This window comes from Theileria equi (assembly GCF_000342415.1).
Source record: "Theileria equi strain WA chromosome 2 map unlocalized gcontig_1105316255037, whole genome shotgun sequence".
Classification (NCBI taxonomy): domain Eukaryota; phylum Apicomplexa; class Aconoidasida; order Piroplasmida; family Theileriidae; genus Theileria; species Theileria equi.
This window is the reverse complement of record NW_004668230.1, coordinates 811,205-834,699: the sequence shown is the minus strand read 5'-3', so window position 1 is coordinate 834,699 and position 23,495 is coordinate 811,205. Positions and strand designations below refer to the sequence as shown.

At 40.6% G+C, this 23,495-nt stretch overlaps 11 protein-coding genes and 1 non-coding gene across 12 annotated transcripts, besides 1 other annotated feature; 10 read left to right on the top strand and 2 right to left on the bottom strand.

Moving 5' to 3' along the window:
- Positions 1–46: 46 nt before the first annotated feature.
- Positions 47–2,439, top strand: BEWA_038640 (conserved hypothetical protein; the record flags this gene model as incomplete). Its single annotated transcript, XM_004833221.1, has 5 exons — positions 47–1,232; positions 1,268–1,520; positions 1,556–2,132; positions 2,177–2,284; positions 2,320–2,439. 5 exons carry the CDS (start codon positions 47–49, stop codon positions 2,437–2,439), a joined length of 2,244 nt encoding a protein of 747 aa, XP_004833278.1.
- Positions 1,129–1,185: a sequence feature (CT-rich).
- A 557-nt stretch (positions 2,440–2,996) lies between the features above and the next one.
- BEWA_038630 (conserved hypothetical protein) lies at positions 2,997–4,012 on the top strand (the record flags this gene model as incomplete). Its single annotated transcript, XM_004833220.1, has 2 exons — positions 2,997–3,469; positions 3,502–4,012. 2 exons carry the CDS (start codon positions 2,997–2,999, stop codon positions 4,010–4,012), a joined length of 984 nt encoding a protein of 327 aa, XP_004833277.1.
- A 249-nt stretch (positions 4,013–4,261) lies between these two features.
- BEWA_038620 (hypothetical protein) lies at positions 4,262–7,468 on the top strand (the record flags this gene model as incomplete). Its single annotated transcript, XM_004833219.1, has 1 exon — positions 4,262–7,468. The coding sequence occupies one exon, from the start codon at positions 4,262–4,264 to the stop codon at positions 7,466–7,468; it is 3,207 nt and encodes a 1,068-aa protein (XP_004833276.1).
- Positions 7,469–8,126: 658 nt separating this feature from the next.
- On the top strand, positions 8,127–9,599 carry BEWA_038610 (hypothetical protein; the record flags this gene model as incomplete). The annotated part of the gene is made up of 3 exons (XM_004833218.1): positions 8,127–8,377; positions 8,427–8,988; positions 9,024–9,599. The coding sequence occupies 3 exons, from the start codon at positions 8,127–8,129 to the stop codon at positions 9,597–9,599; spliced, it is 1,389 nt and encodes a 462-aa protein (XP_004833275.1).
- Positions 9,600–9,848: 249 nt separating this feature from the next.
- Positions 9,849–10,415, top strand: BEWA_038600 (uncharacterized protein; the record flags this gene model as incomplete). The annotated part of the gene is made up of 1 exon (XM_004833217.1): positions 9,849–10,415. One exon carries the CDS (start codon positions 9,849–9,851, stop codon positions 10,413–10,415), a length of 567 nt encoding a protein of 188 aa, XP_004833274.1.
- A 452-nt stretch (positions 10,416–10,867) lies between these two features.
- Positions 10,868–12,682, top strand: BEWA_038590 (hypothetical protein; the record flags this gene model as incomplete). Its single annotated transcript, XM_004833216.1, has 1 exon — positions 10,868–12,682. One exon carries the CDS (start codon positions 10,868–10,870, stop codon positions 12,680–12,682), a length of 1,815 nt encoding a protein of 604 aa, XP_004833273.1.
- Positions 12,683–13,391: 709 nt separating this feature from the next.
- Positions 13,392–13,884, top strand: BEWA_038580 (hypothetical protein; the record flags this gene model as incomplete). Its single annotated transcript, XM_004833215.1, has 2 exons — positions 13,392–13,771; positions 13,845–13,884. 2 exons carry the CDS (start codon positions 13,392–13,394, stop codon positions 13,882–13,884), a joined length of 420 nt encoding a protein of 139 aa, XP_004833272.1.
- A 421-nt stretch (positions 13,885–14,305) lies between these two features.
- BEWA_038570 (signal peptide containing protein) lies at positions 14,306–15,362 on the bottom strand (the record flags this gene model as incomplete). Its single annotated transcript, XM_004833214.1, has 1 exon — positions 14,306–15,362. The coding sequence occupies exon 1, from the start codon at positions 15,263–15,265 to the stop codon at positions 14,306–14,308; it is 960 nt and encodes a 319-aa protein (XP_004833271.1). The 5' UTR covers positions 15,266–15,362.
- A 1,268-nt stretch (positions 15,363–16,630) lies between these two features.
- Positions 16,631–19,558, bottom strand: BEWA_038560 (phosphatidylinositol-specific phospholipase C, putative; the record flags this gene model as incomplete). The annotated part of the gene is made up of 1 exon (XM_004833213.1): positions 16,631–19,558. The coding sequence occupies one exon, from the start codon at positions 19,556–19,558 to the stop codon at positions 16,631–16,633; it is 2,928 nt and encodes a 975-aa protein (XP_004833270.1).
- A 1,253-nt stretch (positions 19,559–20,811) lies between these two features.
- Positions 20,812–22,224, top strand: BEWA_038550 (hypothetical protein; the record flags this gene model as incomplete). The annotated part of the gene is made up of 1 exon (XM_004833212.1): positions 20,812–22,224. The coding sequence occupies one exon, from the start codon at positions 20,812–20,814 to the stop codon at positions 22,222–22,224; it is 1,413 nt and encodes a 470-aa protein (XP_004833269.1).
- Positions 22,225–22,664: 440 nt separating this feature from the next.
- BEWA_038540 lies at positions 22,665–22,735 on the top strand. The gene has a single exon. It is a non-coding gene; the product is annotated as a tRNA-Gly (tRNA).
- A 302-nt stretch (positions 22,736–23,037) lies between these two features.
- On the top strand, positions 23,038–23,291 carry BEWA_038530 (hypothetical protein; the record flags this gene model as incomplete). Its single annotated transcript, XM_004833211.1, has 2 exons — positions 23,038–23,100; positions 23,136–23,291. The coding sequence occupies 2 exons, from the start codon at positions 23,038–23,040 to the stop codon at positions 23,289–23,291; spliced, it is 219 nt and encodes a 72-aa protein (XP_004833268.1).
- Positions 23,292–23,495: the final 204 nt, after the last annotated feature.

The window sequence follows — 23,495 nt, the reverse complement described above, 5'->3', positions numbered from 1 at the left end:
TTCTTGACCGTTTGTATACCCTCAAGATGATTATAAACTTTTAAAAATGAGGAAGGCTAAAAAGAGAGCCGGCGTTAGGCCCAAAAGACGTACAGTTAAGGACGATTATGACGAGGAGATTCCAGAGGACGAAGATATAGGCGATTTGCTCCCTAAAAAGCCCAAACAGAGCCGAGATGCTAAAAAGGATAGAGAAGGCGGAGAATTGTGGAAGTACATTTACGAAAATGGCCCAATTGAAGACGATGAGGAGATCGAGTCGGCGGACGAAGCTCCAGAGGCCGAAAAGGAAGCAGATCTGGACAGATTTCAAGAGAAGGACGTTGAAGACTTTTGCGATCGGCTAGAAGATGATGGAAATATGCTCAGCAGTATCCTGGACCCAAACCAAGTCGAGGATATTGAGCCTTCCTTCCAGTGGATAACTAAAGCGACGGAACCTGATGATAGTTACAGCAAGTTGGTCAATAAGTTCAAGCAGATTGAAGAAGACGTCCCGGAACTCTTGAAATCCGAGTCCCAGACAAAGACGAATAGGATAGAACGAACTCTGCATTACGAATCCGCCAAAAAAGTCGTTACAAGTAAATGGGCACCCATTGTTGCAGATTTAAACCGCCCTGATAGAAAGATTCGCTACGGTGAAGACTTGGATAACACGGATCCGAGCTGTAACGTGCTCTCTGCTACATTTCAACCCGAGACAGATTTTGAACATGAACTCTCGGCGGCCGTTGAAGGGGATAATAAACAGATGGAGGAGCATACAGGTGAAAATTTGATAGAAGGAAAGGCTTTGGCTAGAGCTATATTGGCCAGGGAGCAAAAGAAGAACAAGAGAATTAATCGCATAAAAAGTAAACGGTGGCACAAGAGACAAAAACAACGTGATTTACAAGTTGCCGCCAAACTCTTGTCAAAGATTGACGACCCGGAACTTGCAAGTGATATTCGCAACAGTTTTGAAAAGAAACGTGCCGAAAGGAGGGTATTGAGGAAGAAGGAAGCACAGTCTAAATGGGCAAAACTTGCCCTTCGATACGGTGGAAAGGATCTTATTAAGGAAATTTCCACTCAACATCAGAATTTGCGAAATGAAGAAGCCGTAATAAAATCTGCCACTGGCCCAGCAGAACCAGAGGATGATGAAGACGAAGAAGATGACGAGGAGGAGGAAGAAGAGGATCCATCATCACCTTACAGCAAGCTTGAGGTAATTGCAGATCCAACTGGTGAGTTTACATTGCGTAAATGTAACAATATGCAGTACCGATACCAAAGAAGGGGTTGTTCAACCTTCGATTTATGCGCGACGCAATAGAAACTCAGAGAGAGGCAATGGCAAATGGTGTAAAAGAGGCTGAGGAAGAAGAGGAAAATGATGAATCTAGCGAAGATGGAGGCGCTACCTACGACTTTAACGTTGACTTTGATCAAGAAGGAAATGAATACGGAAACAAGAGAATCCAGAAATTGATCAAAATTGACAAGAAGCCAAAGGAGGAGCTTCCTCAAGTCTCGTAAGTTTTACGTGAATATTCCCAAAATTTTGCAGGAAGGAGGAATTAGAGCAAGCGATGAAAGAAATTGATGATCAGTTTGGTGACGACGATTTCGAGTCCGCGGGCGATGTACAGCTTGTAACAAATGTAGCATCCGTGGCATATGGTTCCACGATCATACCCTCTAGTGATGATACTAGAGTGGAGAATGTAGAGTCTCCCAAGAAGGAGAAAATTGTAACTAAAAATGCAGAACATGTACCTGAAAAGGGGAACTATACAAGTCTTCCAAAGGACACGGGTAAAAGTCTAGCGAATTATCTTGCAGAAGATACTAGTTTGGATAATTTGATCAGCACACTAGAGGTACCGCAAGAGGGTACCGCAAACGAAAAGCTGGTCAAGGAGCTCTTTGTGACTAGACCCGATGAGGATAACTATCTACAAGACTCCTCAGACGATGAAAAGGAAGAGACTGGAACATCTAAAATGTCCGGTTGGGGATCATGGACCGGCTTTGGTATTGATAAAAAGAAGAAAGTTGAAGAAGAAAAAAAGGAAAAGAAAAAGAGTCTAGTCAAGGTGACCAAGAAAAAGGACCCCAAAGTTGCCAAGTACTTTATTCACAATGTAAGTTTATGCACCAATGCCTGTAGACTTTCATCCAAATTTAGCTCCCTCACCCATTCAATAATCGCCACGAGTATAATAGCAAGATGGAGATTCCGCTGGGTCCTGAGTGGAACACAATGAACATGCACGAAAAGCTTACTGAGCCAAAGGTTTGTCTGCTTCCATTTCCTCATTTTTCTTGCAGGTATCGGTCAAAGTTGGCTCTGTTGTCATGCCACTGGGACTTGGAAAAAAGAGCCATAAGCAGCTACTTCACGACTATGGCAAGAGAATCATCAAAAATCGCACTAGAGCTAGACTTTGAGGGGTAGCAACTCCCTGTAATGGATCTGGTTAGATCCACAATAATGTGTCCTTGTTGCAACATCCCACTACCCATTCACTATACATTTGAGGTTTACAGTAATCGCTTCTAATCGACACTAGAGGCTCAAAGCAGCCAAAGAGAGGACTTTGCGTCTCATTAATGCGTCTGGCGCGCCAGAGGCAGATTCCTCCCTGGGAACACGCAAGTAGGAGCTCGTATCGCAAATGGAAAGGCACTGGAAGCCAAAAGATTTCAGCTTCTGGGCTTCTTGCGCAGTCATTCAGGTCTTGTGAAGAGATTATCTCAAAAATTGCCGACACACATTCGTCTTTGACGCCAATTTCAGGTTTGTCGTAAATTTTGCGGATTTAAATGACTTTAACGCAGGTTCTGTGATAAAACATGATGGAATAGACGCCATAAAGGCTCAACTCGAGCCAATACTGCTGGAAATTGGCGTAAATCTCCAGCAGATTGCCTACACTCCCCTGACAAGGTCGCAGCGAAAGCTCTGCATAGACCTTTTACAGCGCATTGACTCTCTGGCAAATTACATGAGTGCGGAGTCTCTATTCAAGTTCCTCGTTTCATATTCTCAAGTCACCAATACGCGGATTTATCTAGCGGATGAGGAAAGGACTGATGGACTAGTTACCGAGTCTGCAGCGAATGACAACTATGGAAACATAAAGATAAGCTCTTGGAGAATTTGTGAGAGACTGTTCTCACAGTTGAATAGGTCAGGATTCGTCATTAGCTCGGAAACTGCCCCTCACGTTATTAGTTCCTACATGCGACTTTGTGTTGGCTACGGTCAAAAATCCGAGGGGTTTAATGAAATGTATCACAGGACAATTGATGATATTGTCCAAGAGAATGTAGAGATCACAGAGGGGCTCCTGGATGAGCTCCTGTTGCTCTACGACAGACTGGGAATTTTTGACAAACGATTTGCTGTCTACTACAGTAACCGGATTTCCAAGAATTTTAATCTCTATACCGAGAATCAGATTGGTAATTTTTGCAGGTACGGTTATACTGTCAAAGAATGAGTTTTAGGTACATGACAAAATTGCCGTTTATAAAGACAAAACCATCGAGCATGGAATGGGTAAAGAATGGCTCATACTATAGAGAGTTTAAGGGCGGAAATAAAAGTCTCGGAGTAAAGGGAAAAAGGTTACCGAGATATTATCGCAAAATGCTCTTGGACAGAAGAAGTGATGCTTTTACTACCAGAGTAGACTATTCTAGTAGCATTTCAGCTTCAATCCAGTCAAGAGTTTTATCAGATTGGGATTTTGGATCGTCTGCATTCATAAAGTGCCTTGAGAAGGAACTTTTGTATGTATTGCACGAGTATACCTATTTTAACCTTGTCGATGTCGGAGAAATGTTTTTTGTCTATGGCATCAATAGTAGTCTTATGCCAAGGTTTTCAACAGAGCTTTCAAAGTATCTGTATATTCTCAAGTATGGGTATCCAATAAAGGCACTAGTGGTAAGTTTTATGAATGGTATTTTGTTGAGGATAAGCAAGAGCAACTACGTTTGTGGTTGCAATTGCTAGATTAACTTGTGCAGAGAATGAAATGGGTTTGTACTTGTGCTATTGGGGTTCTCAGAATACTTCTCACCTACATCCTGTACTACTGAAGACTGTGTTGATAGTTATTCATCTTGTTCTGTGGATAGTCTCTCTGACAGTGAGCTAGTCTTGTGAGGGAGGATGAATGAATGGAGAGAATGCTGAGTAAGGGAACTACTATGACATAATTTGAATGTATGAAAGGTGGGAGATTAGAAAGTAGCATTATGAATGTTTTCCAAAGACATAGATATAAAAAATAAATGTCCTCAGGGAAGGAGTACCGGTACCTGCCAGGATGATCAATCTATACAGGCAGATAAGGGAACTCTTCCAGATGATGCTACAGATTATGGATATGTTACCCACAGTTCCCTTGGAAAAAGGATAGGAATGCTTACCTACGGTGGAAGGTCCCTTGAGATAGAAGATGGTAAAAGAACTACATTTTCCACAAAGTATCATAATCTAGAGAAAGTAACTACATATTACTATACAAAAGGTACAGATAACAAGGATGAAATTAAGGTGCCCCTTGTCCTCAGGGTTCGTAACAAAGGAGGTGCGTATCACTTGTACTTCAACATAGGTGGAGACAATATAAAATGGAAGTGGATCCCCCTACACAATAGTCTTGTAATTCCAGCAGGCGATAGAACAACTCAGGAACTGACTAACACATTGGTTGTTCAGACGTGTAGACTTCACATACTCCATAAAATTGATATATGTAAGGGAGATAATGGTAATAAGCTGTACACATGCCCTGCTTGTGGCAAGGCTAGACTATGGTCAGATGCAGAGAAATATGGGAAACCCATTGACTGTTACAGAAAATTTTGTCATACTCTACTAGACGATGGTAATGGTAGGGTAACCTATCCAGTTACCTATGGAAATGATCTTATTAGCTACCAAGAATATAATGGCAAAATATGGAAGTCCCTTTCAGTTAGTAAAAGTGACTGTAGTAGTGTCTCAGTATATTATTGGATAGGAGATGAAAATCTTGACAACCCACTATTAATGGAAGTTAAACGCACCGGTGGAGGTGGTTCTGATTGGTATGAGAATATAGGGGATTATGGTGGAAAGCATTATAGATGGATAAAGTTGGAACCAGGTGAGATTGCTAGTTTCTCCAATTATGGAAAAGAACTTGAGAAAAAACTTGACTTGCTTAGCTGTGTATTTAATGGAGCTGTTAAGATTAGGTTGGGATTATCTTCAAATTGCCACAATTCTCCTGATCCTAGACACAATAATAGGATAAGCACTCATCATGATGGCACTGTGAACAAACACCTTTCCATTTCAGCTTATATATATAAACATAATAAGATTTATGAGAATAAACCATTTTCGGTTGCAGAGATCCTACTCAAAGATCATAGGCAGATATTTTCTGATAATACCAAATTCTTTAAAAATATTAAGAGGCTTATTGCCTATGCATCATCTTGTGACCCCTCTCAGCCGTTCCTACTTTGCATAGAAACGGAAAGTAACAATGAAAAGTATAACTGGTATCAGAAAACCAAGCTAGGGAATGAGTGGAATGAATATTCCAGACTCAGTAACAAGCCTCCTGATACTGTTAAGGACCAACTTGGACAGATTTTCTCAGATTCCGTGAAAACTCTGGGTATAAAACAATGTCCTCCTCCAAAACTTCCTCCAAGTGGTCTTCAGATAAATATAACAGAACAACCGAAGGATAATACACTTAATGGTATATACGAAGTTGGCTTAGGTAATGATAAGACTCTCATTCTTGTTGCTAAGGACACTAGCAAACTTCCACATGGATTATTCAGAGTTATTCATGGTACAACTTCAGATAAGGACTCCTTTACGCTAAATAAAAAACTTAGGAATGGAGAGGCAATAAAAACATCTACAGTATCAGGGAAACCCATAAAAAATGTTAAGGAAGTAACAGTATACTTCTGGAACGGCAATCTCAATGAGCCAATTCTAATTGGAATTACAACTGAGCACGGTGATCCCAAAACAAAGTACTATAGTAAAGGTAGGGATTGGATACATTCAGGTAATGAAAATAATTCACTTGAATACCTACTAGATTGGAGAAACTACCAAAGGAACAATGCTATTCCGATTAATCTCAGAAACCCTGAAGACCCTTCTCAGATTTATACTGATGGTAAAGCACCTCCATGTGCAAGGATCACAAGTTCTGGTTCTTCTCTACGTATCCTCCTTCCTGGTACGAACTACACTGTTAAGGGATACACTGTTAAAGGTGGTGCTAAAATTTCCAGAGCCACATTTGATAAAAAAGATACTGACATAATTCTTCCTACATACCTGATAACTGGAATTAGAATATATAAATGGAATGAAGATCCTGAAAATATACCTCTTCTAGTTGAGTTCATTAGTGATGGCAACTTTACCTGGTTTGAGAATCTTGACAAAGATAGTCTTAACTGGATGAAGGTTGTAAAGGATGAGGCTACTAAGTTTTACCAGAATGTGTCTCCTCTACAAGGTGGTTATACCAATGAACTTACAGATAAACTCTATCAAGTTAGCTGCAGAGTTCATCGTAGTGTTAGCATAGATATCTCAAAAGGAGATAGGAAGCTGTATTGTCATGAGAGATGTAAACCCAGGTATAGGATAAAGGTTGAGAAGAGTGCTAGTAGCTTATTCGAGGGATATATAGAATGTGAACATGCCTCTGCAATCCAGGGGCAGAAGACATTTACAGTGACTTCCATAAATAAAGACGGTATTGAGCAAACAACAGGTCTTAAATTCCCTCTCAGGAATGTTGAAAAAATTACTGTCTATTTTCCAGTATGCGACCAAAATACACCCGTTATGATATATATAAACCATGGCGTTACAGATGGTAACTGTGATGGAGCTAGCAAGTGGCTTGTAAGAGAACGTGGAAACCGGAACTGGACTGATGTTAGCGATAAAATCCCAGAAATCAAAGCAGATAATGGAGATACTATAAAAGAAGCCATTGAGGATATTCTAGAGGGTGTCAAAAGTGATCTAGGATTATGCCAAGAACTAGAATCACAACTATTACGTACTGATTTTACTATTGCTTCTGTTCAAGGTGCTTCTGAAGTACCAGGACTAATATCTGGAGACCAAGAATCTGAGGATGAGGACAATAGTTATCTTAAAAATATACTCCAAAACATATCTAGAGGAGGTTTCGATATTGATGACAGCCAATATTTATCTCTACCTACTCTTATTTCTTCCACTCAACCTCCTCTAGCTCAATCTCGAATCTCAGCCCCTTCTGACAGATCTCATGACCGAGACTCTGATATAACGATTCCTGCCATTATCGCTTCTTCTGTTCTTGTATCTTCAGGATCCCTAACCGGGTTTGCTTATTGGGTCTACCAACGCTTTAATGGTGAACCATGGGTTCGGCAGATATGATAGTGCTCCTGACTCTCCTCCATTTCATTCTAAAAGCCTACCAATCCTAATATAAGGACTCCTGCCATTATTACCTCTGTCACTGTAGTTTCTGGTTCTCTTACTGGCTTTGGTTGGTGGTTGTACAAACGTTCTAATGGAGACCCTTGGGTTAGACAGATTTAATGGCTGTCTATGGATGGTAATGAGTCTGTACTGAGTAGTTGGTCTTAATTTGTTGGTTTGTTGTTGTTTTATGTTAGTTGTCTCTATTCTTGAAGATTTTGGAATCCTATGAGTTATTTATGGAGTATTTTGTAATTTACAAGTTTTATTTGGTTTATCTTCACCACCGTCCGGAACAATTCCACACTATGTACATTATTTACCTCTGCTGTTTGAACTTAGAAATGCATCTATACTTGGGACAGATATCCTCTGACATTCTCTAACATTAAAGCTTTGCGGATAATATGACGGATTTTTCACTCTTTAGGGATCTCTATTATAAGCACAAACCCCTTTTATCTCCTGCACAAATTATCCACTCCATTCATATTACACTTTAAACTAATAACACACAAACTTACAGGTACTGGCTTCGCTTAAGCAAGGTGATTCCATAACATTTAAGCGTCTCACACGCAACATTCCTTCTATGCTAGCATTTAGCATTCCCATGGAAATGGTTGCTGAAGCCATGATTTCATGCGGTAGCATTGGTATTGCAAAAAACAAATTGTACAATAGAATGGCTGAATATTTACAAAAGAGAATTGTCTACTTTGAGAACCAAAATTTGGTTTGCAGAATTTTTGATGCTCTGAGTCTCGTAAATGTTCCACAGTATGGACTTTACAATCAGGTTGTTACTCTGGCGGAATGTATACCAAATTGGCTGCACTTGAAACACCTCATTTCTATCGCAAGGTATCTCTATTTTCTTTATGCTATACGTAATCCACCCATAACTTATTAGGTCCGGAGTAAAGGTTGGTATTGTGGACGACAGAATCTTTCGTTGCATTGTCTTCAAGGCAAAGGATATCCCCGAATGTACAGCAGAAGAGCTTGTCCCAGTTGTTAAACTATCGCATAATTTCGCCAGCAGCCTGGCCAGAGATGAAGATGGGCTAAAGAGATGGTACAAATTTTTGTTTACCATTTTAGAGAGCCTGGATGAAAGATCTAGCGTGGATATAGAGAATTTGATGGAGTTATTAGAAGGTCTGGTAACGATTCAAGTCAAAACTGCACAAATTGAACAACTTTCTGCCCGGATACTACAAGGGGCTGAGGATGTCAACATTTGCAAGATTACAGCTCTTTTTGGTATACTAGGAAAGGTAGAGTCTGAGGCTCTCTTTGGCACACTAGAACGAATAATTGATGAGAGTATACAGTCGCTAGATGGTAACCAGTGCTCATGTCTAATTTGGGACATGATAGCCATTGGATTCCCCTACAACTCTCTGGTTCTCAGCAAAGTTGTCCAGAGATTTAACCAACTAAAGCCGAAAAACAATGAACATCTTCTCTCGGTAAGTTTATCGATATGTCTCACGGGCCAATATAGATTATATCAACAATGATAAAGTTCAATGCAAGGGGAAATCCGGGGGAAATGCTGGGTAAGCACTGGAGGGAATTTCTCAAGATTACGCAAGACTACAAGGACGTTTCATGGCACAGAGAGTCTGAGGACGTGGAAATCATCAAGGGCGTTGCTAGGGGAATACAAGGAGCCCAGACTTTTGTCAGGGAATTTCCATACACTGTCGACATTTCTATACCAGTAGAGGAACTTGGAGGATTCTCTGGCGGTGGAAGACACGCTAGTGGAACTTTTGGTGTCGTAATTCCGGTAGAAGGTCAAGCAGGAGCTCTGGAAGAAGCGCTAGACACCGGACCTTCTCCACAAGAGCTCCGCTCTAGCCCCTATTCTGCACCTGCTGACAGCCATTCTAATGCACCTGTGGAATCTTCGTCTTATGATCCGTTGGGATGTGTAGAGCGGAAATCTGAAGGTGCCAAGGAAGGCCAAAAAATCGCTCTCTTTTTCTACCGCCGTGACCAGAACCCATTCGTCATCACAATCCGCCCAGACGGAAGCCACGAGCGCAGGTTCAACTTTTACAATCAGACCAGGTAAGAATACCGAAATTTGGCGTACACACTTGCGATTTATAGGCAAAAGATACTCAAGAGTTTGGGGTGGGCTGATGTTGTGATTTTTACTCCCAATAACGGACCATTTTAACTTTCTATACATTTTAATGTTTATATTTATCGCATTATTTGTTTCTTAGAGGCTGTAATTCTCACCTTGGCCAATCTATCGCAATTTTCTTGTCTTGCTTCGGTCATCACCTTTTCTTCGCTTGTAAATTATTGAAGCCAAATGGGTGAGACTTGGCAGGATGCGCTTTATCGGAGGTATGGGTACAAATCGCAGGGCATCGTAATCCCAAAACCGCCAGAGAGGGACAAGGAGCACGAATGCGACGACGAAAGGCTGAGGAAGCTACTCCCTGAACGTTACTTTGGCAAAAGTGCCTTTGGATGGTCAGACAGTGCCTCTGACGCTTCCCAGAGGAAAAGGGCTGGTCTAGTGCTAGTCGCAATCTCGCTGGCCGTCATGGGCTTTGTGGGTTACATGAGCTTCCACTGCTACAAGGCGTCCTGCAACGACTGTCTGGAGCACCTGGAAAAGTACAGCAACAAGTCTGGAGCTGGGCATGTCACGAAAATCGTCGGGGAGCACCTGCCCAGGAAGCTCGTGCTTTATCTGGAGAACATGAACCGCGTGGAGTGCCACTGCTCAGTTTGCATTTACAACTTTTTCTGGAACGCAGAGACGCATTTTGAAAAGTGCTACTACTCGCTACTGGTCTTCAATACGTTTCTAGCGTTCCTAATGGCCAGAGTTGTCTGGTGGTTGGCATTTATACGTTTCAAGCATTTGTGAAGGTTAAATGGGAGTTTGGCGAGTATTTCCGGTTACGCCACTAAAGAATGGACTTTGAGGGGTGCTATCTCAATGGATGATCGTTCCTAGGACTACTAAAAGTGCTGCATGCATCATGTTATAGACCTCTTGCACACATCGGATTCGTAGGCTGTGTCTACATGGCTTCATTAATTCTTGTCTTTACATTCTTGCTCGAAAATATTCTGTCCCAATTAGACTATCATAGGTGTATGTCATACATGGATTGTTGTACTCGAACTTCTCATTATTCATCCTTGTACACTGGTCATTTGGCATTCATCCATACTGACCATTCTGCTCACACCAGTTGAGACATAAATGGATTACTACTATGGAAGATTGTTGGATAGTATAGAGTTAATGATGAATAATGGAGGACGGAGAATCTGAGGAATAACTGAAGGATGGAAGATTGGTAAAAATGTAGTATGTCGGATTGTGTTCGCGGTAGTATATGGAGCTACGCGAATATAGACGTTTTAAATAAATATGGATATAATGCTTGTGGCCACACGGTAACTCCTAAAAAGGAAAATACTCAAATACGAGAATTCAAAACCTACATCCATAAATTCCCTGGAAAATCTCTATACCTAGGTGGCATTTATCACAATGGAACTAAACAATATGGGTTTAAATATATCAACTCTTGTCACACAGATCTTGCAGTTTACTACTGGAGTTATGATGATGCTAATTTTTGTCCCTTACTCATTAGGGTAACAAAAACATGGTGGTCTTGGAATAGTGACTATTATCATGAATACTACGCCCAAACGGGTATAAACACAAATCAATGGACAAAAGATGGTATAGGCGACAATGTTTATAGTGGCTTTCAAAAGATTATTAATGAGGAATGTTTTAAAAGGGTAGTTGTTCTAAATCTCAGCCAAACCAACAATGGTTCTCAGTATGGAGTTGACGGAAAACCTAACTCAGAGGTAAACCCAACTGTTAAGATACAAGTTTCAGGACCAACAAATGTACATACAGATTACAGAAAATACATTCACCGTCTCAGCAGCGGGTCCATGAACATTTTATGCACAAAACATGAAGGAAAACATAGACCATTCCAAAAATTTGTGCTTAGTACTCCTTATAATGAGGCTTATATATATTATTCCAGTAAGGATACTCAGCATTCCAAGCCTCTAATTCTTCAGCTTGGCGCCGGAAATGACTTCTACAAACTAGATGGTGGTGAAAAGTGGGTTCATGATAATAGTATAAAGTCTGGTGAACTGAAAACTGCACTGGACAAAGAGAATGCTACTCATGTCATAGATATTTCCCAAACTAATGGACAATACTCATGTAGTTCTCCTAGCTGTGGGAAGAATATTGAGGTAGATACTCAAGAGGGTAATCACAAATACACTAAACGCGGACATTATCTTCAGGGAAGCGGACAATTTTCTGTCTCCTCCTTTATTGGGAGTAGTGGCAACAAACTTCAAACAGGTCTTTCCTCCATAAGTAATGTAACTGAGGTAAATGTCTTTTGGTATCCTAATGATGGAAGCTCTAAGCCGCTGCTCATTAACTATCAATTGTCTAATGAGCACAAGTGGTACAAAAAAACAAAAGTAGCTAATACTTGGAAGGAAGTATCTGAGAAGGATCTCGGTAAACCTACTAGTCCTTCGGATCAGGCGAAGATTAAGAAACTCCTTATAGGGGCATCATCTCCAGAAGTTACCATTAAGATCGAACAGGTACCTGGAAGTAGTTATATTTCTGATGATCAAACTGTTAAGATCGACAGGACAGGTGCTGCTAGTGCAAATGGATACTCACAGATTAGCCATAAAATTATTGGAAAAACCTTTATAATTAAGGGTATAACTCATGGAAATAAATCTCAGACTGTACAGGGTAGTACTACCGCTTTCTCTAAGGACCCTCTAACCGAAGTATCTGTATTCTACTCCGATTTAGATTCTAAAGTCTCCAAGCCACTCCTCTTAGAGCTGAAGTTGCAAGATGTAGCAGACTATACCTACTATGAGAAGAGAGAAAAAGCAAATGAATGGCAATTATTTGACACGGAACGAAGAAATCAATGTACTGGAGGTCCTCTAAAGAAGAAACTAGACGCTTTATATGCCATCCACTTTCCATCAAACCTTCCTATTATATTATGGAGTACTTTCGGAACTGGACTTAGCGGAACAGCCGTAGGCCTCGCTATGTGGAAAGGACCTGCTCTACTTGCACGACTAATTGCTCGTCTGTAATGTACTACAGGGTGAACACCCTCATCTCTCCCATTAGATACTCCTCTCTAGACTACTCTGTTATTGGCATACTGGAATGATAGCATCTATATGACCTTTTAGAGTCGATAACTTTAACTCTTTGTATACAGTATTACTCGTTTTATTATAGAGGTATATGGTGAACGTAGTCAAACAGGTGGAATAGCCATGATTTAATTGAATAACTGATGAATCTACGTTTGAAAGATTCGTAGGATCTAGTAGTAACATTCGTAATTATGCCTGAGTGTAAAGGAGACTATCATTAATTAAACGGGAGTCGAAATCTTTTGGTGAAAAATATCGATTGTTAGATATTTCTTATTTTAGAGATATATTCTCTAAAATACACCATCTTAGGCTCTTTAACTACGATGAATAAGCATTGGAAGTCCATTCCGATAGAGATAACGGCAATGGCCATTTTCACGGTTATTCCAAAAAGTTAAACGGCACAGGCATCGATAAATGGTTAAATCTAAAAGGAATATTGTATTCTGACTCCAAAGAAGGACTCAGGACACGTAAACGACCAGAGGGTCGGGGAGTAACCATCAAAATCCAAAATTCGGCAACGTAAACAATGATTTCCGAGGAAAGGTCTCCTTTAGGCTCGTTGTTAAGCCGAGGGAACCTCCAGAGGAAGTCATCACACCTGAATAAAACAATAGGGGACGACAACGTCGGAATGCAAACTGCAGCGAGTGAAATCTCAACTTCACGAGCTGAAACGATAAAAAGTGTCACAAATCCAACATTAATATCAACAAGTGATGTAGCTGACAACAGGTCTACGTTATCCCTCGTTGAAGGGCAATGCCTACCTGAATCAAATCAAAATTTCTTCTTTAAATGGGTACGAGCTTGCGATCATACAGAGAGTAAACAGGGAAACATATTGCCTCTTAAAAAGCAACAAAAACATGATGATAGTGGAAGAATAAGACCCAAACCAATCGTTAAACAAGCTGGTACAACCTACTGTGCATCATTCCAAACTGACGACAAAGAGTTCAACAATGACATACTTGGCACTAGAAGACTTTATTATAATCTAGCTGACGTAAGGTTAGCGTTAACCCTGGACGAATTGCAATGTGGACCTGAATTTAATCGAAAAAACTTCTTCTTATATAAACAGGTGGCGACTTGTAAAACTACCCAGTGTAGACGGGGGATAAACATAACTTTTAAAAAGCAAGGCGGTAATAAAACTATGGCGCTTATAGTAATCGTTGAAGAACCAGTAAATCTCTTTGGGAGATTTGCTGGAATCCTCAGTAAGAGGATAAACTCAAACAGTCAAGAAATCAAGGTCAGGTCGAAATACAATCGAAAAATCTTATTTATAAAGGCCTGTTCTGATTATTCCCCAAACCTACAGGAAACTGTAGTGTCTACAAGGGTGTAGGAACTAATCACGCACATATAACAGACCGGTACGTACGGGGTGGGTTAATTAGTAATTAAACGTGCACACTCTCATTGGAGCGTAAACAAGATACCGAATTATGGAACTGCATTATATCCATAGAGATTATCAATGAAGAGCTACTGCACAAGTTCCCAATTTTTACCATTGGATTCACTTGAATTTTAAATTTACCTTTTCTTCCAGCTGCCATCGACCTTATCAAAGAGAGTGAACGAAAATGAGTCTTCGTTCTTCCTGACATGTAACTTTATCTCTCCAGAGTCATCCTTGGGATAATATTCACAGAGATAGCAAACTTGATTATCACTGGCAGTCCATACTTCCAAATTTCCATCTACGATTCTTTCTATAAGATTGCCAGGTTGTGGAGTAACCAAACGATTAACACCATCCTTTCCACATTTTACAAGTTGGTATTTTTCGTCATATTCCTTGAGAGAAGATAGATCCAAAGTAAACTTGGTGAGTGTATTAGTCTTTACTTTCAAGGCATCAATTTCCTTTTCATCTACCGTTGCTGATCTTGACCATTTATTGTCCTTGTAAGTGGAGTATTGCAAGAATTTACTTTGAAGTAACTCTGCACCAATAGCCACCATACATGGTTTGTTTCCCTTAAGGAATGCCACGCAGTAGAAACATTTCTCTTCATGCACTTTAAAGACCGTGCGTCTGCCAGCCTTTATCTTAGATGCTATCCATACATCCTTCTTTCCATTCACAATCTTATTAATTTGGTTAGACTTTGGGAGGTATACTACTGCAGGAATGCCATCAATATCTGTTTTAATGGCTCTGCAGAGTTCTTCATCAGGTTTTGAAAGATCGAGAGTAACGGGAATAGTAGTATTTCCAGAGTGAGTGTTCATCTTCGAAGCTTCCGCTGATATATATTCTACATTTTCATAATCATGTCTGCGAGCCAAGGATTGCGTATACTCTTCATAGACTATTCCATGGGCCATATCCCAGACAAGTCTCTTGCCGCTTGATCCACTTCTCCTTGTCTCCATTTCGGGATAGTCGTCTAGAACCTCTACAAAGGGCTCAGCAGCGGGAAATTTGGACCTACTGCAATGGCAAAGTCCCAGTAGACAGGTTACCAGGAGAATGGAAAAGACATTCATCTTCCCTTAAACGCTCATCCACTAGGACACACCATGAGATGTTTGATGAAGATGTAGCCTCTTACCAAGTAAACGAGAAAGAGATGAATGGAAGAATGAAGAGGAGGAAGAATAGACAGTCCATGGGGTACTGGAATAACTCCTTCTATTCTCTTCTTCCTGAGTCATAATTTCCTCTACCGAGCTGCCTAAATGTCTTGACTATTAGAACAAAAGCAAGAGATCCCAGCGGACCATATTTGAGAGGACAAAAGGCCAGAATATTGGTGTGCCAGGGTACTTTAAGACAACCTCATAAGATCTTTTATGGACTTTAAACAGGCAACTAATGGGCATTCACAGATTACTGCCAGATAAATACTCACTAATATTCGTCCTAACGGCTTCTTCTGCCAGGTTAGCCTTTAAATGGGTCTTTCAAGAGGTTCCCAGTGATAGTACTCTAGGATTTTGCATATCCAACGCTTTTAAACAATAAGAGACGCTAGGAATCCCCTAGTACCACACTCCTACTTGACCTTTCTTTACCAAACCCAAACATTTCCCTTTGCATGTCTACTTTAAGACCTTTATCTCATTAACCTCCATAAATTTACAACGTAGGTTCTATGTTATTCCCATCCTCTCTTTCACAAGTTTGGTACTAGTACCTACGGTAAGCTTAACTTTCTCTTTTTAACAGTTCCAGAACCTCGTCCTATAAGTGGTTACCGTATGTCGACCCATCTCCCATTTATTTGCCTCTTTGGTCTTATTCTGACTCTATTCTAGACCTATAATGAGCTCACAATTGCAGGTGAGAAATCTAGTTTGCATGTAAGCTATGATTTTTGTGGATATTCCTATTTTGTCCAGGTGCTTTGCAGAGGTGTCGTATTTTTATACAAAATATAAAGTTCCTTGTAGACAAGGCAAGTATAACATTCGTGATTACGCAGAATGATAGATGATTAAAAAGGATTTCATGATGAAGATTTAAGGCAGATAAGTCAAAGATTTAGATTACAAGAAAAGTCCTACAAACGCGACATGCATGCAGCCCGTAAATTCTAAAAATTTATGTATGATGCCAAATGGCAAACTAAACTGCATTAATTGTTACAGTACATCCACGGTGTGGATGATTAATCCCCTTGGGCTACGATAATGTTTACAGTTTTATGGTCTTTATAAAACTCAAGATTTCCTTGTACCAGGAACGGCTCTAGGACGTGTATTGAAAAAGTGAGTAGTTTTCTGCAATTTAAGCCCTTTCTGACCACTATAACAATGCGTTTACATTTCATTCTGAAAACACCCTAAATGACCATTCATTCATCTTGTTTTGTTTTCTGGATGCCTTATTTACATTTCACATGCTAACCACTACGTAATATACTCCATATCGACATGTACAAGTAGTCCACAGCACTCAATTTCTAAAAGTCTAGAATCCATCAAGTTGACCCACCGGAGTCCCGGCCTTATTCGATTAACCGGGAACGCAGCTTGTCCAATGAGTTCTGTAGAGAGATTGTCAAAATGCTTTACACAAAATGTTACAATGGCCTGATTAGGATCGTTTACTGTAAATTCAAATGGTGGAGTCAAATCAGACCAGACAGGATTAAAACCATTAAAGTTTACAGCTTCCGTCTTGAACACCTTTTCATTCTCTCCAGAGACACATACCTCAACAAATGGGCACAACTTGTCCGAATATTCTCTTGTAACCTTTGCAGAAGATGCCAAGATATCATCTAAATTATCCTCTTGATCATCTCCTTGCACCATTAATCCCACGCTTTTTGCCGCTTTTATTTCTCTCTTTTCAGATCTAGTTAGACCCTTGTTTGGATCCTCATTATGGCGCATTCCAAATGCCTTTGTCTTTGGGTCCCAAAAGTTGTCGATATCCACGGGTTTTCCACCTTGTTTTATGGATAAGAGTGTATTCGAGACTGAATTTGCAAAATTCTTTTGATCAAAACTTGCGATTGATGGGAGCTGTGAAGCGGACAAAACATGTACGCGGAGTTTTATAGGAGCTAAATGAAAGAAGTCAAGATTCTCATTTTCGTTCATTTCTCTGAGTTCCGGTGGTTTTAACACGTATCCAAAACTTTGATGGAACCGTGCTAGGTTCAATAACATAGAACGATCGCAAGACTGGTAATTTAGCGCAGCGAATTGCACACCCAAAGACCAAACCTTTAGAGGACAAAAGTTCGTACTAGCAAGCCTAGTAGCTGCAGGATATACCCTCACTAGACTTTTGGTCGATAGTTGTTTTAATAATTCCGCATCTTTTGTCATCTTTAGAAACTTGTTTTCACTAATGGCATATATGTTATTGCTCTTACACTTGTCCATTGAAACTTCCTCAATGGGATATCCACGAATAGTTAAAATAGACTGCCACTTGGTTTCGCCTAGACCAATGACCCTATCCTCCGATGACTTAAATTTACCCTTTATGAGAATTTTATCGAGCAAAGAGCCTAAAGGTAGCGTTGTTACCAAATCTACAGGATCCTCTTCCGACAAAACCAAGAGGTGTTTTCCCAGGATATCCTTAATCAATCCAACCACTTTATCCTTACCAGAATCAGAACAGTGCATTTCAAACGAGAGAATGACTGGGAGTCTTGATGAGACAAAAGCCGCCTCTCTGCATGCTATAAGAGCATCTCTAAGAGTTACTGAGCCCGTGAGTTGGCAATTTTTCCAAGAGTGGCAGAGTATCGGTTCACCGTTTGATCCATCTTGACAATCCAGTTCTATACATCTGCAGCCACGTAACAGGGCATCTGCTAGAGCACCTGCAGTTGCAGAACCACCAAGTTGGTCCCCAATCAAATATGTGTTGTGGCTACTTGCAATCCAGAACATTCCCAGGGGATATTTTAGCATATTTCTGATTTCCACAGCGTCCATTGGCATGCATATACTGTTAAATTTCTGGGCCAATGCCCAATGAAATCCCAAAAGTGTTAGTACTCTTACAGGTACTCTTGGTTTAACAACTTTCCGGAAGCAATGTACACGTACCCTTTCGTTTTCTTTCATGACCCGTGTAAAGGGTAACTTACTTTTGTGAGCCTCTAGTACGTTCCAGGTCACCTCCGTTTTGCTTGCAGCCTGGACATTTGTCAAAAACTTTTCGTACTCCTGTGGAAGAACTTCATCACTAGTCTCCGCGGACAAGATGATTTTTAGAGCATGTTGCCGAACTACATTAAAAAACATGGCCATACACTCCTCTTCAGTCAGCCATGGATCCAATACGATTAAATCATTTTTAAAATACATGCATGCTACATTTAAAGTCTCCAGATGTTTTTCACACTCCTTCATTAAAACCTTTTTAGAATTAAAATGTCTCTTTCCAGTAGAGAGTAATTCTATCAACTTTGAGGATGACATTTCTCTATAATCAAGCAATTTTGTTATGGCAGAGCGTATTGGTTCTACGATCTCTGGTTTACTAATAACTTCCATAACTTGAAACATACAAACCATCCCATATATTGTGCTTGGCCATTGAAAATTTTCCTCTTGAGCTACATCAGTACCCTTGTTTCTATTCTGTTTCGACCGACCAACTTGTACTACATTTCGGGTCTTCTCCAGTTCTGACTTTAGCTTAGACGACTTAAAATCTGGAATTCTCTCATCATTTGAGCTAAAGTATGGAGCGATATTTTCGTAGTTAGTTAGCCAATTCTTGGCGTATTCATTTCCGGCATGTTTTGCAATGTAAAAAATACCAGCAATCCACATTAAAGCTTCATGCTCCGTGGAAGCAGCCAGTTGCAATGTAACACTGCCAGAAATGAGGAACGTTTGCTTCCTATCCAACGTAAATTTGCTATCGTAATACGTGACTTCGTCACTTCTCGCGATCACTTCCAGCTTACAGAGAGGGAATACGCTCTCACTGCTACGCTTCCTCCTCGACTGCCATCGTAGGAACCAAGTATCGCATACATACGAGACCCAAAAGAAACGCTCGTGCGATTTTCCCTTTGACTGAGAACTGTAGAGTTTTCCAGATGGTTTTAGGGACGTTGCCCTTTTAGGTTCTCCATTCTGCGATTCTTTTTCATTCTGGTCTTCGTTTCTCCTTCTGGAGACCAAGGGTTGCGTCCGCTTCCATTTCTTTAGCAAATCTCCCCGTAGAACGCAGTTTAAACAGTCGGAGATTGGTAATTCCTTGATTTTCTGATAAAGCTGCTCACTTATCTCTGGACCTAACCTAGAATTTCCAGCTGCGAGTTCGACCATCCAATTTTTATTAATTTTGGCCGACATTATCGCCCATTTGCACACCCGACGACGGGTGACGTCGCTACCTCGGACTTCTGCTCTACAGACGGTCTCTTTGGAGAGTATCCTTACGTAGTTTTCTAGTTACAATGGAAGACGAGGTACAGAGTGTGTGTAGCAGCTCTGGGTGTGTTGCTCAGCGGGGTCTCGGAGTAGACTTGGATGTCCTCAGATCCCGCAGTTTCATAGTCCCTAATCTCACACCTTTGCTCTAATAGAGGCCTAAAGGTGTCCATATAATCGCCAAAGCGTTTCGTGGAAATTTTAATGCCATGACTCCGCTCCCCTTTTAGTTTCCAGATCTCCGATTTCGACTCACTTTAGATCAAAGTTTCCTCGGAAATCAGGTTGCTGTAGATGTGTGTAATCTGGGACTGTATGAGCGTAGCGAATGGGAGACTAACGGGAGCCTGTGTATGTCCAGAGATATAGGAAGAATGGAGATGTCCATTTTAGCCTGGGAACGAATTTGTGCTTACTTTAATGTTCTATATTCACTATACCATTAGAGATTATATAAATAACATAAAAGTAGCGTTTTATAGGCTGAGGAATTTCATGGAAATGCTTGGAGAGAGCACTGCATGCAGATGAATTCTGCCAATTTTCTCATCCAGTGACAGGGGTTTGGTCTTTAGAGTCAATATTACGGAGTATAGATAATGGATTGTGCGTCATTACTGCAGATATACGCAGAGACTTTGCCATATCTACTATGGACATTCTAAACATGGCGTACTTGGACTAGACATACTCGTCCAGTATATAGGGTCCCTAGCACGGATACTCTCTGGGATATGCGCACATGACTATCCAGATGTACATATTCGTGCCCCAATTAAACTGTTCTAGGTCTACGTCGTATGTGGATTATGTACCTCTGGAGATACTGTGGTCTCTCTTATGGTTCTAGTGAGTATAAAAAGTACTCTTTGTAGTCTATTGTCTTTGGGGTCATAATACAAATTGGTATCTGTGCCATTGTTTGTTTAGACCTATAGTCTTTTGTCACGCATATTGTCTCTTCTTTACATAGTTATCATTCATCCCTAGTAAGCATTCATTCATCCATACTGACAATTCTGTTCACACCAGTTGAGACGTGAATGGAGTACTACTATGAAGGAATGATTGGAGGATGTTATGAATGAGACTATGGAAGAATGAATTAGGATAGAGATAATAATACATGCTTAATGCCTTGATATACTATAGACCGTTAGTGAAAATGTAGTAGCATGAGTGAGAATACGGTAGAAATAGATATCGGTAAAACACCCGATGGTGATGATGGAGAAGTCAAATCTGATGATGGTGGAAACAATAAATACTATTACGATGATAAATCTGCCAGGAAAAGGGTAAAAATAACCGTAACTAAACATATTGATAATCTACCTGGGTATGTAACGCTCACATACAGTCCATATCAAAGTGGAACCCAGATTACTAGTATTAAAGATAGCAAATCCCAAACCAAATTTAACGATTCCACTAACGACTGTAAGAGTGTAACAGTTTATTATTGGTCGGGAGACGATTATAGCAAACCGATAATAATTCTATTAGGACCTGTAAAAAAGTATTATAAGACCACTACTATCAACAATGAGTGGACTAATACAAATATACAATCTGGCGGTCTCATAAATCTGCTTGAAACCGAAAGTTGCAGAAGGAATATAACTCATGTTATAGATATTTCAAGGAATAGTGGACCTTACAATTGTCCAAATTGTGGTTCCAAGCAGGTTGGAGTAAACAACTATAGTATTAAGGATGATACTACTGAATATTCCTATTACTACCATCGTAACCTGACTGGTTATTTTATTCGCGGGTTCAATGATGGAAAAACAGAGCAGACTGGATTAACATTGACTGGCATAATATCCGCTGCGTATGTATATCACAATCCAAGTGGACCTGAAGGAATCCCACTTCTTATGAACTACTCATCTAATTGGTTCGAAAGAAAATCTCTAGAATCTAATAGGTGGACTGAAGTCGAAGGAGGTAATAAACCTGGGAGTAATAATGATGATCCAAAAATACTAAAGCTTCTAAAGGCCAAATTGCCTACTGTTACTATTGACGTTGGACGAACTGAAATTCGTGGTGGAAATCCTGGTACATATCAAGATCCTGATTCTTCTGGAGGAGTTACCTACACAATTAAATTCACAAAAGAAGAAGTAGATAGTGATTATACTACTTTTACCCACTGTATCAAAGGGAAAACATATTTTGTGGCTAGATATGTCAAGTACAGTAGTTCTCCCCTACAAGGTATACCACCCAATCTAGTCGTTAAAAATGTAACAGCATACTACTATGGTGATAATCCCTCAGACGAGAACCTTTTATTGGTTGAAGTAGAGAAAAGAGGTACCGGTCCTCTAAACTATGTCTATTATAGCAAGAAAGGCAAGGATTCTAAATGGACCGACTACCCTAGATCTGGAACTAAACTAGAGAATCCTGAGCTCAAGAAAACGCTGGATGCTCTCAGGAATGCACACTTCCCTGAGTCACCCACTACTACCATAATTGGGTCATCTGTTGGAACTGGACTAGGTGGAGCGGGGCTGGGTGCTCTTGCCGTATGGAAAGGGCCTTCTCTACTTGCACGACTAATCACCCGCATGTAAAATAGACTACCTACCTGCCAATAGGCAGAACTGGGACCATGAGACCCTCTCCTTCTAGACCACTTTCTTGTTGGTATACTGGAATGCTAGAGAGTCTTTTACCTTAACTCTTGGTATACACTATTACTCGTTTTGTTATAAAGGTACATGTCCTGAGAGTACTTCCTATCACTTGCCTATTCTTGGTATTACTCTTGATAGTGTCTTACTGGTAGGTAATCCAACTAATTAAACTGTCCCGTCCAGGTTATTCTACATGATTCTTGGGGAGCATACGGTTTCTTCATAATCCTTACTACTTGGTCGCGAGAGAATTCGAGCTCGTTTTCCACTTGTTCCTCTATATCGATAGATAACAGTGAAATGTATGTACAAAAAACAACGGAATCTACAAAAACATAGAGCATCGTATGGACCCAAAAATTTGGCCCCGGACCCGAGCGCTAGTGGTCCAGGGGTAGGATCCAACCCTCCCAAGGTTGAGGCCCGGGTTCGAGTCCCGGCTAGCGCATTTTCTCGTTTCCTTTTATGTGCACACTGCACCTTTGGTTCATGCATGATTTTTCTCTATACCGCATTTAAACTCAGTTCGTAGAAACTCAAGTCTCTGTCTAGCCGAGAAAAGTTGACTTGATCGGGTCCCCAAAGTACCATTGGACTCTCATTGCCCCAAACTCGCTTTTCCAGTAGAAATAAATACCTGAAGAGAGTAAAATACCATAAATGCTCCATTTTGTGCTTGGAGCGCGGGCATGTGGTAGTAAAATGGTCTCGGAGCGTTACCATTTGCGTGAACAGTACATGTAAAATAAAATGGCGAGTTTGAACGTAAACTTGGCCGCTGGTACGCACATTTTCGTGCAGTCCAAGTCAGAGGTACGAATGAAAGGAGAAAAATGCAAAATGTGTAGGTTTGGACGAGGGCAGTAGTCGAAAAGGTTGAAGGCGACGCAATCACCGCTAAAATCGTCCAGGATGAATTGAATAAAGATGTAGAAGGGGATGGAATTGTCATGCTCAAGAGTGATGACCTTTTCTACCCTCATTCCGTAGGTAAGAGTGCGTGAATGTTTGACCCTGAGAGTGTGAACGCACGAAACGCATAGCATGGACGTTTAGTATCCATAGTGAAGCTATGACCATGAAAGCATTGGGAGGTCTGAAAAGAGTAGGATTCTCACTGCGTAGGTCCATTGACCAAAGCAGGTGACCTACCGACGTCTAAGACTAGGTAGTTTGTCACTATGAGCGAAGCGAATAGGCGACCAAAG